This window comes from Aegilops tauschii, chromosome 7, assembly GCF_002575655.3.
Source record: "Aegilops tauschii subsp. strangulata cultivar AL8/78 chromosome 7, Aet v6.0, whole genome shotgun sequence".
Lineage (NCBI taxonomy): Eukaryota > Viridiplantae > Streptophyta > Magnoliopsida > Poales > Poaceae > Aegilops > Aegilops tauschii.
This window is the reverse complement of record NC_053041.3, coordinates 15,096,368-15,110,651: the sequence shown is the minus strand read 5'-3', so window position 1 is coordinate 15,110,651 and position 14,284 is coordinate 15,096,368. Positions and strand designations below refer to the sequence as shown.

General features: G+C 43.9%; 1 protein-coding gene across 1 annotated transcript; it reads left to right on the top strand.

The window, feature by feature from the left end:
- The first annotated feature begins 1,194 nt into the window (after positions 1-1,194).
- On the top strand, positions 1,195-6,875 carry LOC109770231 (cellulose synthase-like protein D2). The gene is made up of 4 exons (XM_020328941.4): positions 1,195-1,511; positions 1,840-2,903; positions 3,643-4,450; positions 4,872-6,875. The coding sequence occupies exons 2-4, from the start codon at positions 1,909-1,911 to the stop codon at positions 6,633-6,635; spliced, it is 3,567 nt and encodes a 1,188-aa protein (XP_020184530.1). The 5' UTR covers positions 1,195-1,511; positions 1,840-1,908; the 3' UTR covers positions 6,636-6,875.
- The last annotated feature ends 7,409 nt before the right edge of the window (positions 6,876-14,284 follow it).

Genomic DNA, 14,284 nt, shown 5'->3' with positions numbered 1-14,284 from the left:
CCCCCTCTCTCATCATTTTAGCTGAGCACAAATGTTTTCACTGACAAGGTGATTTGAACAAGTTTGGATGTACACACTCAGACTATCTCTGTATTCACGGCTTCTTCTTACATTTCCAATGTCTCTTATTCCCTGATGCTTCTTTTCACCCATTTCTTTGTTTAGGACTAGATATTCATTTCCCTCCATTTTGCCACAAAATGTGACTGCGATGGGAAGTGTTGTAACTAATAAAAACTTGATGCTACTGCTTCACAATATGGAGTGGTATATATTCACGTATCATAAACCACGTACTCCCTCCGTCCGGAAATACTCGTCGGGGGAATGGATGTATCTAGATGTATTTTAGTTCTAGATACATTCATTCTTATGCATTTCTTCGACAAGTATTTCCGGACGGAGGGAGTAGTTTTTATGGTTGGAAGTTGTTGGATCATTACTATTTTTGCATTGATTTCATGTCCTGACAATTTTCGTGAAGGTCTACAATAAGAATTCGACAAGAACTAAACTTATATCAAATGAATATAAGTGCATACATATCGCTGCTTGATTTTTCAATTAAAAAAAAACAATGCCTGCCACACTACCGTGCTCACCCCTCAACTATTGACGAAAAAGGCTCACGCTCCGCTTTATATATAAAACACTGACCACAACAACCATCCGGATACAAACGCGACACCACGCACGTCAACAACGGGTTGCGACATATTGGGTTCTCTGCATGCATCCGGAACACAGTCAATACGCCTGAACAACATCGACACAGTACAGATACCGACATGCCGGTGTTTCAAAAAATGCCTGTTCTTTCAAAGCCCGCCAGATTTTTTCGTAAATCATGTGGACTTTTTGATCCATTTTCTTCGTCATTACTACTAGGATTTTCCCTGGTATAAAATCCTTGACCTTTTCCTCGGCTTATTTCTTCTTAACTAAGGACCCCATTTTTGGAAGAGAATTAATGGGTAGAGAGAAATCCACCGGCGCCGTGACGCGTCATCGGCGACGCGGTTCCTTGTACAGCTTTTCTCCACCCCATGCAAACCAACCAGAGCCAAAAAGAAGCTTTTTTTCTCATCATCCCTTCACTGCAAAATAAAAAAAAAACTAAAACCAAAAGAAAAGGTCCGGCCTGCCCTTTGGTTTGAATTTTTTTGGCTCCCCCATGCCCATGTCCATGTGAAAGGGATGCGTGCCGTCCGGTCCGACCGTGTCTCTCCCCCTCACTCTTCCCTTCCTCTGTACTACTCCTACTCCTACTCCCACTACCAGTTCCTCGCCAGCTGCTGCCGCCGCCCCCTTCCTGCGGACTTCGTCCTCCTCCCCGCTCCCCCCGATCCCCACCAGTACTAGTACTCCCCTCCCCCAGCAATCCATCCTCATTCTTGCCCGCACGCATCCCCTCCCCTTCCATTCATTGCTCCGTCCTGGGAGGATCGATTGATTGCCCGGCGCTCCTTTGACTGGCTCGCTCGCCGGGTGGGTTGACCCCAAGTGGAATGGTAAGCATCCGGAGCTTTCTTGGCCGGAATCCGTGGGTTTTCTTGCGTCCGTGGGCCGGGTTTTCCGGCCAGATTTGTTTCTCCTGCGAGCGTGTTCTTGCTGCGGGAAGCGTTTGAATCTGTGGCGTGTCCGTGCGCCCCTGCCCGGCCGAGATTTGGGGCCGGTGTTTCGGGGGGCTGTCCGATTTGGTTTGATTTGACTATGGGAGGCGCCGGAGCTCGCATAATCTCCGGCCGGAAACCTTCCGTTTTCGTGCGAGATTGCCATCTTTTCCCCTCTTTTGATTGATTTCGATTTCTCTTCTGATTTGTTTCCTCCCCTTCGCAGATCGGCCAGTGATCGATCCATCCGCAAAGCTTAAGCCAAGGGATCGGGACGCACGGACGGGCGGAAGCTATGGATAACATCGGCGGCGGCGGCGTGCTGCGGCACAGCAACAGCAGCCGCCTCTCGCGCATGTCCTTCTCCGGCGAGGACGGCCGCGCCGCGCAGGCCCGGCCCGCCCCCGGCGCCGGCGGCGACCGGCCGATGGTCACCTTTGCGCGGCGCACCCACTCGGGCCGCTACGTGAGCTACTCGCGCGACGACCTCGACAGCGAGCTGGCCAACAGCGAGCTGGCGGGCGGCGGCGGCGGCTTCTCGCCGGACCGGGAGGAGTTCCTCAGCTACCACGTGCACATCCCGGTCACGCCGGACAACCAGCCCATGGACCCGGCCATCTCGGCGCGCGTCGAGGAGCAGTACGTCTCCAACTCGCTCTTCACGGGGGGCTTCAACAGCGTCACCCGCGCCCACCTCATGGACAAGGTCATCGACTCGGAGGCCAGCCACCCGCAGATGGCCGGCTCCAAGGGCTCCTCCTGCGCCGTCAACGGCTGCGACGGCAAGGTCATGAGCGACGAGCGCGGCCAGGACATCCTGCCCTGCGAGTGCGACTTCAAGATCTGCGCCGAGTGCTTCGGCGACGCCGTCAAGAACGCCGGCGCGCTCTGCCCCGGCTGCAAGGAGCCCTACAAGGCCACCGAGATGGAGGACCTGGTCGGCGGCGGCGCCGACGGCGGGGCCAGGCCCACGCTCTCCCTGCCCCCGCCGCCCGGCGGCGCGCCCGCGTCCAGGATGGAGAGGCGGCTGTCGATAGTCCGGTCGCAGAAGGCCATGACAAGGAGCCAGACCGGCGACTGGGATCACAACCGCTGGCTGTTTGAGACCAAGGGGACCTATGGGTATGGGAATGCCATCTGGCCAAAGGAGAATGATGCCGACAATGGCAATGGCGGCAGTGGAGGCGGGCTGGGCGGAACCGACGGGCAGCCGGCGGAGTTCACCAGCAAGCCATGGAGGCCGCTCACTCGGAAGCTCAAGATCCCTGCTGGCATCCTCAGCCCATACAGGTATTGCTCAACTTCACTGCACTTGCATGTTCTGATTCATGTTCTCATTCATGTTCTGATTCATGTGGATGTTGGGCTTGTTTGTCCCCTGGTCACATGGGAAATGAACTGTCTCATGATACACCTGACTTGATTAATCTTAAAAGTGCTTCTAAAGTCAAACTTTGGTTCAACCTGGATCCATAGATTAGCTAGTAGGTTATCATATTAAATGAACAGTTGTTATGATTCAGTCAGTATGTATCAATAAACTAGTAGGTTAGGTGAGATGTTAGATCTGTGCTACATCTTCCTATCTTGTCCTGGCTTAAAAACAAACATGATATTATCATATTAATAGCACCGAAAAAATTTCTCACCACACTTCTCTATTATATATGCACACTTGAGATTTACTATTCAAGTTCATACTTTGTACTCCCTCCGTTCTTAAATATAAGTCTTTTTAGAGACTTCAATAAGGACTACGTACGGATGTATATAGACATATTTTAGAGTGTAGATTCACTCATTTATCTCCGTATGTAGTCCTTTATTAAAATCTCTAAAAGAACTTACATTTAGGAACGGAGGAAGTAGATAGCATCTCGGTTTGTAGTAAAAGAGGTGTGCTTATTGGTGAAAATGTGAAATGATGTCTCATTTTCCTTTTGAGTTTTCTGATAGAAGACTTGACTCTGCAATGTCTATAATGATGATGTCCTGTTCATTAACTTGGTTTCCTTGATGCTTCCTGCAGGCTTCTTGTTCTCATCCGCTTGGCCGTTCTTGGTCTGTTCCTTACATGGAGAATTAAGCATAAGAATGAAGATGCAATGTGGCTATGGGGCATGTCTGTTGTTTGTGAACTCTGGTTTGGCTTTTCTTGGATCTTGGACCAGCTGCCAAAGCTGTGCCCTGTTAACCGAGCAACTGACCTTGCTGTCCTGAAAGACAAGTTTGAGACCCCAACGCCGTCAAATCCGAATGGAAGATCTGATCTGCCGGGGCTTGATATATATGTGTCCACTGCTGATCCAGAGAAAGAACCTCCATTAACTACAGCAAACACCATTCTGTCCATCCTTGCTGCTGACTATCCTGTTGAGAAGCTTTCTTGCTATGTTTCTGATGACGGAGGCGCTCTCCTTACATTTGAAGCAATGGCTGAAGCTGCTAGCTTTGCTAACATGTGGGTTCCTTTCTGTCGCAAGCACGGCATCGAGCCTCGCAATCCTGAGAGCTACTTCAGTCTAAAGAGGGACCCTTACAAGAACAAGGTACGCTCGGACTTTGTCAAGGACAGGAGAAGGATCAAGAGGGAGTATGATGAGTTCAAGGTCAGAATCAATGGGCTGCCTGACTCAATCCGTCGCCGCTCCGATGCTTACCATGCCAGAGAAGAAATCAAGGCCATGAAGAGGCAGCGTGAAGCTGCTCTTGACGATGCAGTGGAGACTGTTAAAATTGCTAAAGCTACCTGGATGGCTGATGGCACACATTGGCCCGGTACCTGGATTCAACCCTCTGCGGAGCATACTCGGGGAGACCATGCTGGAATCATTCAGGTAGACATTCTCAGGCAGCATTTCTTTTGTTTGCTATTTCATATTTGTTGCAAGGTGTCCTCTATATACCTACAAATGATGCATTATGTTTCAGAGCTGAACCATCTTGATATTGTTAATGAACAACTTAGGGTAATCAGTAAGACAGATATGCACCTCTAATGAGTAATCATTCCATTTTCCTTTTGAACAAAATGCGCACATCCTTTTCAGTGTGCATATTGGAATATCTAATTATTAGACTAGTTTTGCTTTCTTAAGTAACAGTGTGTGCATATTGGGATATCTAATTATTAAGTGCTTTTTTAAGTACAACTTTTTAACAATTTGATCACAATCTAATATCCAGATTCGAGGAAAACTAGCCGAGAGTTATATTATATGCACACATATGCTTACCATTTGTTGTCCTGTTCTTCAGGTGATGCTCAAACCTCCTAGTGATGATCCCTTGTATGGCGGCGATGGTGAAGAAGGTAGACCCCTTGACTTCACTGACATCGACATCCGTCTGCCAATGTTGGTCTATGTGTCCCGAGAAAAGCGCCCAGGCTATGACCACAACAAGAAGGCTGGTGCGATGAATGCTCTGGTCCGTTCATCTGCTGTCATGTCAAATGGACCTTTCATCCTCAACCTGGATTGTGATCATTATGTTTACAACTCCCAAGCTTTCCGTGAAGGCATGTGCTTCATGATGGACCGTGGTGGTGACCGTATTGCCTATGTCCAGTTCCCCCAACGGTTTGAGGGCATTGATCCATCAGATCGCTATGCCAACCACAACACTGTCTTCTTTGATGTCAACATGCGTGCATTGGATGGTCTCATGGGACCAGTCTATGTCGGCACTGGCTGTCTGTTCCGCCGTGTTGCACTCTATGGATTTGACCCTCCACGCTCCACAGAACATGGTGGCTGCTGCAGCTGTTGCTTCCCGAAGAAGCGCAAGATCAAGAGCACTGTTTCCTCAGGTACATCTGAAGAGACACGGGCTCTGCGCATGGCAGATTTTGATGATGAGGAGATGAACATGTCAACATTTCCCAAGAGGTTCGGTAACTCAAACTTCCTCATCAACTCTATCCCGATTGCCGAGTTCCAAGGGCGCCCGCTTGCTGATCACCCTGGTGTCAAGAATGGCCGTCCTCCTGGTGCTCTCACTGTCCCCCGTGACCTTCTCGACGCCTCCACGGTCGCCGAGGCTATCAGTGTCATCTCATGCTGGTATGAAGACAAGACAGAGTGGGGTCAGCGTGTCGGATGGATTTATGGCTCAGTCACAGAGGATGTTGTCACAGGGTACCGGATGCACAACCGTGGGTGGAAGTCAGTCTACTGTGTCACCAAGCGTGACGCCTTCCGCGGCACTGCACCCATCAACCTGACTGACCGTCTCCACCAGGTGCTCCGGTGGGCCACCGGCTCAGTGGAGATCTTCTTCTCCCGCAACAACGCGCTGCTCGCGAGCCGGAGGATGAAGTGTCTTCAGAGGATCGCGTACCTGAACGTGGGCATCTACCCGTTCACGTCCATCTTCCTCATCGTGTACTGCTTCCTGCCGGCGCTGTCGCTCTTCTCGGGGCAGTTCATCGTCAAGGAGCTGGACGTGACCTTCCTCACCTACCTGCTGGTGATCACCCTGACGCTGTGCATGCTGGCGGTGCTGGAGATCAAGTGGTCGGGCATCAACCTGGAGGAGTGGTGGAGGAACGAGCAGTTCTGGCTCATCGGCGGCACCAGCGCCCACCTCGCCGCCGTGCTGCAGGGCCTCCTCAAGGTCATCGCCGGCATCGAGATCTCCTTCACGCTCACCTCCAAGTCGGGCGCGGACGACGAGAACGACGAGTACGCCGACCTCTACATCGTCAAGTGGACCTCGCTCATGATCCCGCCCATCGTCATCATGATGGTCAACCTCATCGCCATCGCCGTCGGCTTCAGCCGCACCATCTACAGCGAGATCCCGCAGTGGAGCAAGCTCCTGGGCGGCGTCTTCTTCAGCTTCTGGGTGCTGGCTCACCTGTACCCGTTCGCCAAGGGCCTCATGGGGCGCCGCGGCCGCACGCCGACCATCGTCTTCGTCTGGTCCGGCCTCCTCGCCATCACCATCTCGCTGCTGTGGGTGGCCATCAACCCGCCGTCGCAGAACTCGCAGATCGGAGGCTCCTTCCAGTTCCCCTGATCGTACCCATATATCATATATGAGTTACATACCATTTGTTCCAGCAGCAGCAGCGGCGGCTAGCTGGTGGGGAGTAAAGTAAATTCTGACCGTTCCCTGTGGTTATATTAATTAGGTGTTTTTTTCGTGTTGCTGGAAAATGTTGGATCATACTAGTAGTTCATTTGTTCTTTTGATTCTGTTCCTGAGATGTTTGGACCTGGACAACATCAAGTACAAAAATTCAGAAATTCTCATCGAGTCTTTTCTCCTTCTTCTTGCATTGCATCTGGTTGAGTGAGATGTGTTGAATACTCTCGAAGCAAATCTTGCCTTTTTGTGTTGCCTGTAGCCATCTATTTGGCTACAGTCCTGGTAAAGAAGAGCCTGATCTTTTTGGTATGTGTATTTCTCTGACCAGGCACTATTATTATACATCAGGTAATTCATTTGTTCATTTGGTTGTGTTGATTTATGTTCAGTTTGGACCTGGACAACGTCAAGTACAAAAATTCACATGTCTTTGCATACTTCTTGCACTGCAACTGAGTGAGATATACTCCCTCCCTCAGTTCTTAAATATAAGACCTTATGGCAGTTCAATTTAAACTGACAAAACATCTTATATTTGACGTAGTACCATGACATACTCAGCAAATCTTGCCTTTATGTGTTGCATGTGGCCATCATGCTCTGCAAGAACTTTCAAAAGGTCATCTTTTTTTTTGTCACATGGATATCTCTGACCAGGTAGTAGCATATGTGTTGCTGGCTTTGGCATGGCAGTGACATGAAGAGGTCAGAGCATGTGCTTGACCAGTTCACTTGAGTTCAGCCTTGGCTTGGCTTTAGGTGATAGATTATTCTCATCGACGGTCGTTGATAGGTGATTGATGGATGAGGACGCCTGGAGAGACAGATGGATGGAAAAAAATGCTTTGTTGTTTGGCCCCAAGAACAAGTCAAGGTCTTTTACTGAGATGATACATAAGTGGTGCAGCCAGGATTGGAGCAAAAACCGGGCCACACAAAATTCAGCATGGAGAAAAACTTTAGCGCCTAGAACAACCCCAAAACTGCCTGACAAAATATCCAATGTGAAAACATACTGAATATGGCTCAATTGCACAACAGATTCAAAACCTAAACTCAAAGCGCCCGTATGTATATGTCATTGGACACAGATGGAATGGAAGAACTATCTTCATATTCTACTCCGTATTTGACAACTTCTGCCAGAGTTGAAACGAAATGCGAAAAGTAGTCCTGCTTGCACAACCACTCATAGTACATGTGAGAACAAAATCTCCACATCTTGCACTTGATTTCAGCATACAAGTATATATAAACACATTGACATATATACAGGGCACGCAGGCAAAAACAAGGCCAAAAAACACTGTCAGCGGCCTGAAGCTGCACACCTTTCACTTAATTTCAGCACCAATAAAGGATATAAAGCATTGGATCATATATTCACAGGACACACAAGCAAATTCAAGGTCAGAAACAACAGCCGGATGCCTGAACCTTACCTGAACTAGGGGAGCAGTAACGATCCTTCAGCTTCAAAAAAACCAAGCACCGTCAGTTGCCTGAACCTTACCTGGACTGAGCGGCCAGCGGCCAATCGGCGGCTTGGGAGGCCGGAGCAGCCGAGCGGCGGTGGCGCGTGCGTCGTTGGCTGGCTGCACGTGCGGTCGGGATTGACTGCAAGAGGTTGTGCTCCACTGAATTAAGGTCCAATAGATAGTCTCCCCACTTTGCCTTTGCTGCTGTTATTATTCGGGTGCGTGTGTATCTCCCAAACCATGGTTAAGGGTATCCTTGTAAAGGTCACTCTCATCTTCTTCTCGAGCATTTGTGAATTTTTCTTTTTCTACATTTATTTTTTAAAAGTTTTATATTTTGAATATTTTTTTTACCGTTTTCACCATTGGATTTCTAGCATAGTGATCTTCAAAACCATTCCCTCCGTTCTCAAATATAAGTTTTTTATAGAGATTTCAACAAGTAACTACATACGGAGCAAAATGAGTGAATCTACACTCTAAAATATGTCTACATACATCCGTGTGTTGTAGTCCATTTGAAATGTATAAAAGGACTTATATTTAGGAACGGAGCGAGTAGACCACAGTTAATAGGTTTCGATGAACCCTTTTTTCACGAAAAAACTGCAAGAAAAAACAGAAGCTAGAAGTATGTCCCCCCCCCCCCCCCCCCCCCCCTCTTTTTCTCTTTTCAAGAAGCGTAGTTCTGTGCCTCCATGAGATGCTAATATATGCTTCTAGGGGAAGCAATATAAAAACACGGAAAAATCACGATTTTTTGCCTTTCTGAAAAAGCATAACTATATTTTTCGCGGAAGTAAAAGTGTGCCTCCGTGAGAAGTAAATATGTGCTTCTCATGGAAGCAAAAAAAAGTTCATGCAATATGTTTTGTCTTTTTCCCATTTTCGAGAAGCAAAACAGTGTTTCTTGCGGAATCAAATCCGTGCCTCCACGATAAGCGTGCATCTCGTGGAAGAAAAACATAAATTCAGGAAAAAAAAGAAAATCATAACTTCTTTCCTTTTCGGGAAGCACAACTCGCGGAAGCAAATCTGTGCTTCTCATGAACACAAAATAAAAAGTTCACACAAAAAAAGTTTGTGATTTTTCCTTTCCGAGAAGCACAACTGTGCTTTTTGGGGAAGCAAAATTGTGCTTCCCATGGAAGCAATTTTTTTCGCGCATTTTTTTCCTCTCCAAAACCTAGGGAAAACTAGGCATAAAATCAAAAGGCTAAAAAAACCCATCTAAAACCTGAAAATGTGTACACAAAAATAAAATAAAAATCCGGAGGGAGCGTCCAGCACTTGACACGTGGCGGTGCCTGGAAGCACCACTTGACGCGCTCTCAGCCCACAAAAATGACTCTGCGGGGCTCTCACAAGGGGTACGCCTTTGCTATGTTGCTCCAATCTCAGAAGCCTCTCCTGCCAACCGAAACGCAACGACGACATCTAGCCCACATCGTCTTTTCTTTTTATTTTCTCTTTCGTTCTTTTACATAATTTATGTTTTCAATTCTTATATTTATTTCTATAAATATTGTAGAAACATAAGTTTGAATAAGTAAATTTTCATGCATTTTTTAAATGCCTTTTACTTCAAAATGTTCACTGTGCATTAAAAGATATTCTGAAAATGCTTCTATGATTCTAAAAATACACAAGTTTACAAATATGTGCATGATATTATTTTTTACGAAATTGTGAAAAATTATTCACATAATTAGAAGAAAATTTCAGACCATTCGAGAAATTGTTCATGACATTCAGAAACTGTTCATACGGTTTTATGAGTTTGTTAATGCCATTTACAAAATTGTTCACGAAATGTAACAAAATTGTTAGCATAATTTCGAAAAACAATGTGTCAAAAAATTCAGAAAAAAGTTAAATTCGAAAACTGTTCACATATTTTAAAACATGTTCATGCCACTTTTCAAAAATGTTGACCATGTACTTAAAAAATGTTCAAGTGCAATTGAAATATGTTTCATATGTGTTTGTAAAAATGTTAAACATGTATTTAAAAAATGTTCAATTTGTATCTGAAGATATTTTGCATTTACTGGGAAATGTTTGATGTGTATTTATAGATATGTCAATGTGTCTATAAATGTTTCTAAAATGAAGAATCGAATTGCAAAATGAAAATATTTAGGTCATTGAAAAAAATGTTCGTTACACTTAAAAATGAACAATGAACTGAAAAAAATGAACAAAGAAACAAAAGCGAAAATGATATAACTGGTAAAGAAAAACAGATAAAAAAAAGAAAAAACCATGCGGAATGTTCCAAAACCGGCCTATAAAGTGCCCAAAACCGCCAGGTTAGGTCCTATGAGTTTAGGGGCCGAGGCAAATCAAAAATTCGGGGCCTATTGAGATATGAACATCGTAAACATAATAATTAATATACTTATTTATGAAGTGTTACTATATTTTTAGTTGATGTCAACATTATATTTTTGTTCAAATTTAGAATTACCATTACTTGGTTCCTCTCCTTCCGTGGGAACCATCGCCAACTCATTCTATGGTTTCATTGATAAATCGGCAAAACTGTCAATAACTCATATATGTGATTCTATCAAGTCAATCGCAAACTTTTTTTTCCCTATTAGACACATACTTTCTAGTTGTCATGACAACATACAGCGTTGACTGCTGAAAATAAAAATAAATATACAACATAGATTGAACAGTGTAAGCTTTACATCATGTATGTATGCCAAGGTAAAATTATTTAATTATATTGTTCAAACTTTTTAGCATACTGAGCATCAGAGATGATGCGACATGGGCTGTCCTCGAGGGCGCTCGACGATGTGGGTTGGTGTCTAAGTGGGAGTCATTCGGCCATATGCGTCGGTGCCTACATGATGGACACGGAGCCGGGGGCGCGATTATGTGCTGCCCGCTGCGAGTTGTACTAGGTCTCGACTGTAGGGAGAAGTTTCGGGCCAGCCCAGTAGCCACGGCTCGTGTGCTGACGCCGTGTTGCTTCTTTTGATTTTTATTTTCCTTTTTAATCTTTTATTTATATTTCGAAAATTCTAAAACTCTATGTTTCAAAAAACATTTTACATAAAATTGTAGAAAATATTAGTATTGTATGTGAAAAATGTACAATGTGAAAAAGTAGAAAATATTAGTCATGTGTATGAAAAATATTAATCGTGTGTAAGAAAAATGTTTATACTTTGTAAAACAAATCATGTAATTAAAAATGATTCATACATTAAAAAATTCTACGTTACAAACAAAATGTTCACTAGTTTTAAAAAAATGAGTTCGGCACATTAAGAATGTTAATGTTGCATTTAAAATGGCTTTGTGTTATACAAAAATGCATAAATGTGAATGTAAAAAAGTAAAATAACGTTAATTATGTATAACGAAAATGTTAATCATATGTATGAAAATGTCGCACATATGTACGATTTTTTTTAATCATATGTATGGAAAATGTGACTAATATATTTTGTATATGTCCGTGAATTTTTTCAATATGTTTATAAAAAATGAAAAAAAATTGTTTCTGTAATTCAACAAAAATGTGTCATGCAATAAAATTTTTACATCACATTTTTTTTATTAGAGCAAAAAATGTTTTCATGACATTTTCAATAAATGTTTTACAATGTACTAAAAATGTTAGAATAGTGCAAAGAAATGTTTTTTTTATAATTTACAACATCTTTAAAAAACTCAAAACATGTTTTTGTAAAAAGTGGAAAACATTATTTGAAAAATGTTAAACGGGTATAGAACAAATGTTTTAAATGTATATGAAAAATGTACAACATAGATGAGAGAAAAATAGACATGTATTGAAAAGACAAAACAATGAAAAATAGAAGAAAAGAAACAAAAAAAAACCGAACAAAACCCAGAAAGAAACAACAAAAATCAAAGTATAAAGAGGGAAGAGGAAAAACAAAAAAGCAAAGTAAACCAAAGCATATACAACAATAAAAAGAAAAGATAATCCAAAAACCGTTGAAAAAACCCGAAGACAAAACAAAAGAAAACTGAGAAAAAAAATGAAAAAAGAGCGAGCGAATTCGACGGCGACATCTATGAGCCAGAACAAAGCGAACCCACGCACGCAGCACCCGCGCTACAAAGTGGGCCGACCCTCTACTGTTGTCCATAAGCGATTCTTATTAGGAGTCAGTACAAGCGACATATTGCCCTAACACAAGGCCTGAGCCTCACCTAGCAGCGGTGTTCATCGGCGTCATGACATGCCTACCTCCGTAGGCCGTGACTATGTCCTACATACATGTATGTGGCTCTTGGGAGGGGCCACTAGATCTTTGGGGCACGGGGTAGCCGCTGCTCCACCCCCTAGGGCCAGTCCTGAAAACCGCTGGAAAATAGGCAACCGCTATCCGCTACTAGGCCATGATCCGCTTCCGATCATCAAAGTAAAACATTGAAGCTATTATTTCCTCCACCCCCTGTGGCCCGTGGCCTTGGTTATTTGGGCCCCAGCTCCTCCCCTACCTTTGATGTTCAAAGTTTTTTCTAGACTTCACTCCTGGATAACATCGAGTACCGAAGTCAGAAATTTTAGCAAAATAAAGTCCCAGATTCTTTCATAGTTCTAGTGAGATGTATTGCATATTGAAAGAAATTTTGTCAATTGGGGCGGGGGCTGGGGAAGAGGTGGATGTGCGTGGGGTGCATGAAGTTGTGGTGAAGACAAAAGTTACGGGATTAGGGGTAGGGCTGCAAGAAAAGTCTGCTCAAGATCGACTCTTATTTTAGCTCGACTCAAAAAGAAATAAGCTAAGTATGAAACAAGTTGATCTTGAGCCAACACTGCTCGCTCGATCTCACTCGATAGCTCGATATGATAATTTTGATATACATGAAAAGGAAATTGGATAAATCATCACTACAATACGTATGTCATTAGGAGACATTTTTTTGCTAGCGTTTTTGCTAAACACATCAAAATCATGGCATTGAAGGCATTGTGTACTGTGTTATCTACTTCTAATCTTGTTGCATCAGGTTTCAGTTAACCTGTTTGCTACACGTGATATCTTCTATAGAACATCCCTGACATACATGATCTTTTCTTAAATCAGTAAACTAATAATATGACAACACTGAAGTGATTATCTATAGATTTCTATGCAGTTTAGTTACCATTGGAGTAGCACTGAACTGATTAAGGCACGTAGATTAGTACTATATAGATTCTTAACCTGTGGTATTTTTACTAGTATTAAACTGATATTGCTTCTAGAATTTTTTTCTTTTCTTTTGAACTAAATGTTGAATGGATAGTAGCTCCCGTTGGTGTTTTTATCTTGGTTTTTATCTTTTCTTTTCTAACCGAGTTTTGAATTGTACATACCAGGAAATATGATGACTTCGAGATCAACATCTGATGCATTTAATCAGTCCCATGTGTCTAAGCATGAACGGAGATTGAATGAGCTGAATTATGGAGTCATAGAACTTAATCTACCACATATGGAATGCATCGATGTTATCAAACAAATTAAAATAGAAGCTTCTAACAAGGATAAATTAAAACACTTCACTATGGTAAGATCTTACAATACTTGGTGAGATCTTGTTTTCGTTACTTTTGATGGTCTTGAGGAACTCCACATGAAAAAATTAATCAAATATTTTTTTTGGTTGGACTTCTCATGTTGTTTTCTTGTATTGATTTTGAAGAATTCCATAACTGACGAAGATGATGAATTAAGGAGCCATGAGGGGAGTGGTTGTTGGGGAACGTAGCATGCAATTTCAAAAAATTCCTACGCTCACGCAAGATCTATCTAGGAGATGCATAACAACGAGAGGGGAGAGTGTGTCCACTGTTGGGAATCGTAGCATAATTTAAAATTTTCCTACGCTCACCAAGATGCATCTATGGAGTCTACTAGCAACGAGGGGAAAGGAGTGCATCTACATACCCTTGTATATCGCGAGCGGAAGCGTTCCAATGAACGTGGATGACGGAGTCGTACTCGCCGTGATCCAAATCACCGATGACCGAGTGCCGAACGGACGGCACCTCCGCGTTCAACACACGTACGGTGCAGCGACGTCTCCTCCTTCTTGATCCAGCAAGGGGGAAGGAGA

Coding starts and splice junctions, on each gene's coding strand:
- LOC109770231 (XM_020328941.4), top strand. CDS start 1,909: ATGGATAACATCGGCGGCGGCGGCGTGCTGCGGCACAGCAACAGCAGC. Junction 2,904..3,642: donor GGCATCCTCAGCCCATACAG/GTATTGCTCAAC, acceptor TGCTTCCTGCAG/GCTTCTTGTTCTCATCCGCT. Junction 4,451..4,871: donor ACCATGCTGGAATCATTCAG/GTAGACATTCTC, acceptor CCTGTTCTTCAG/GTGATGCTCAAACCTCCTAG.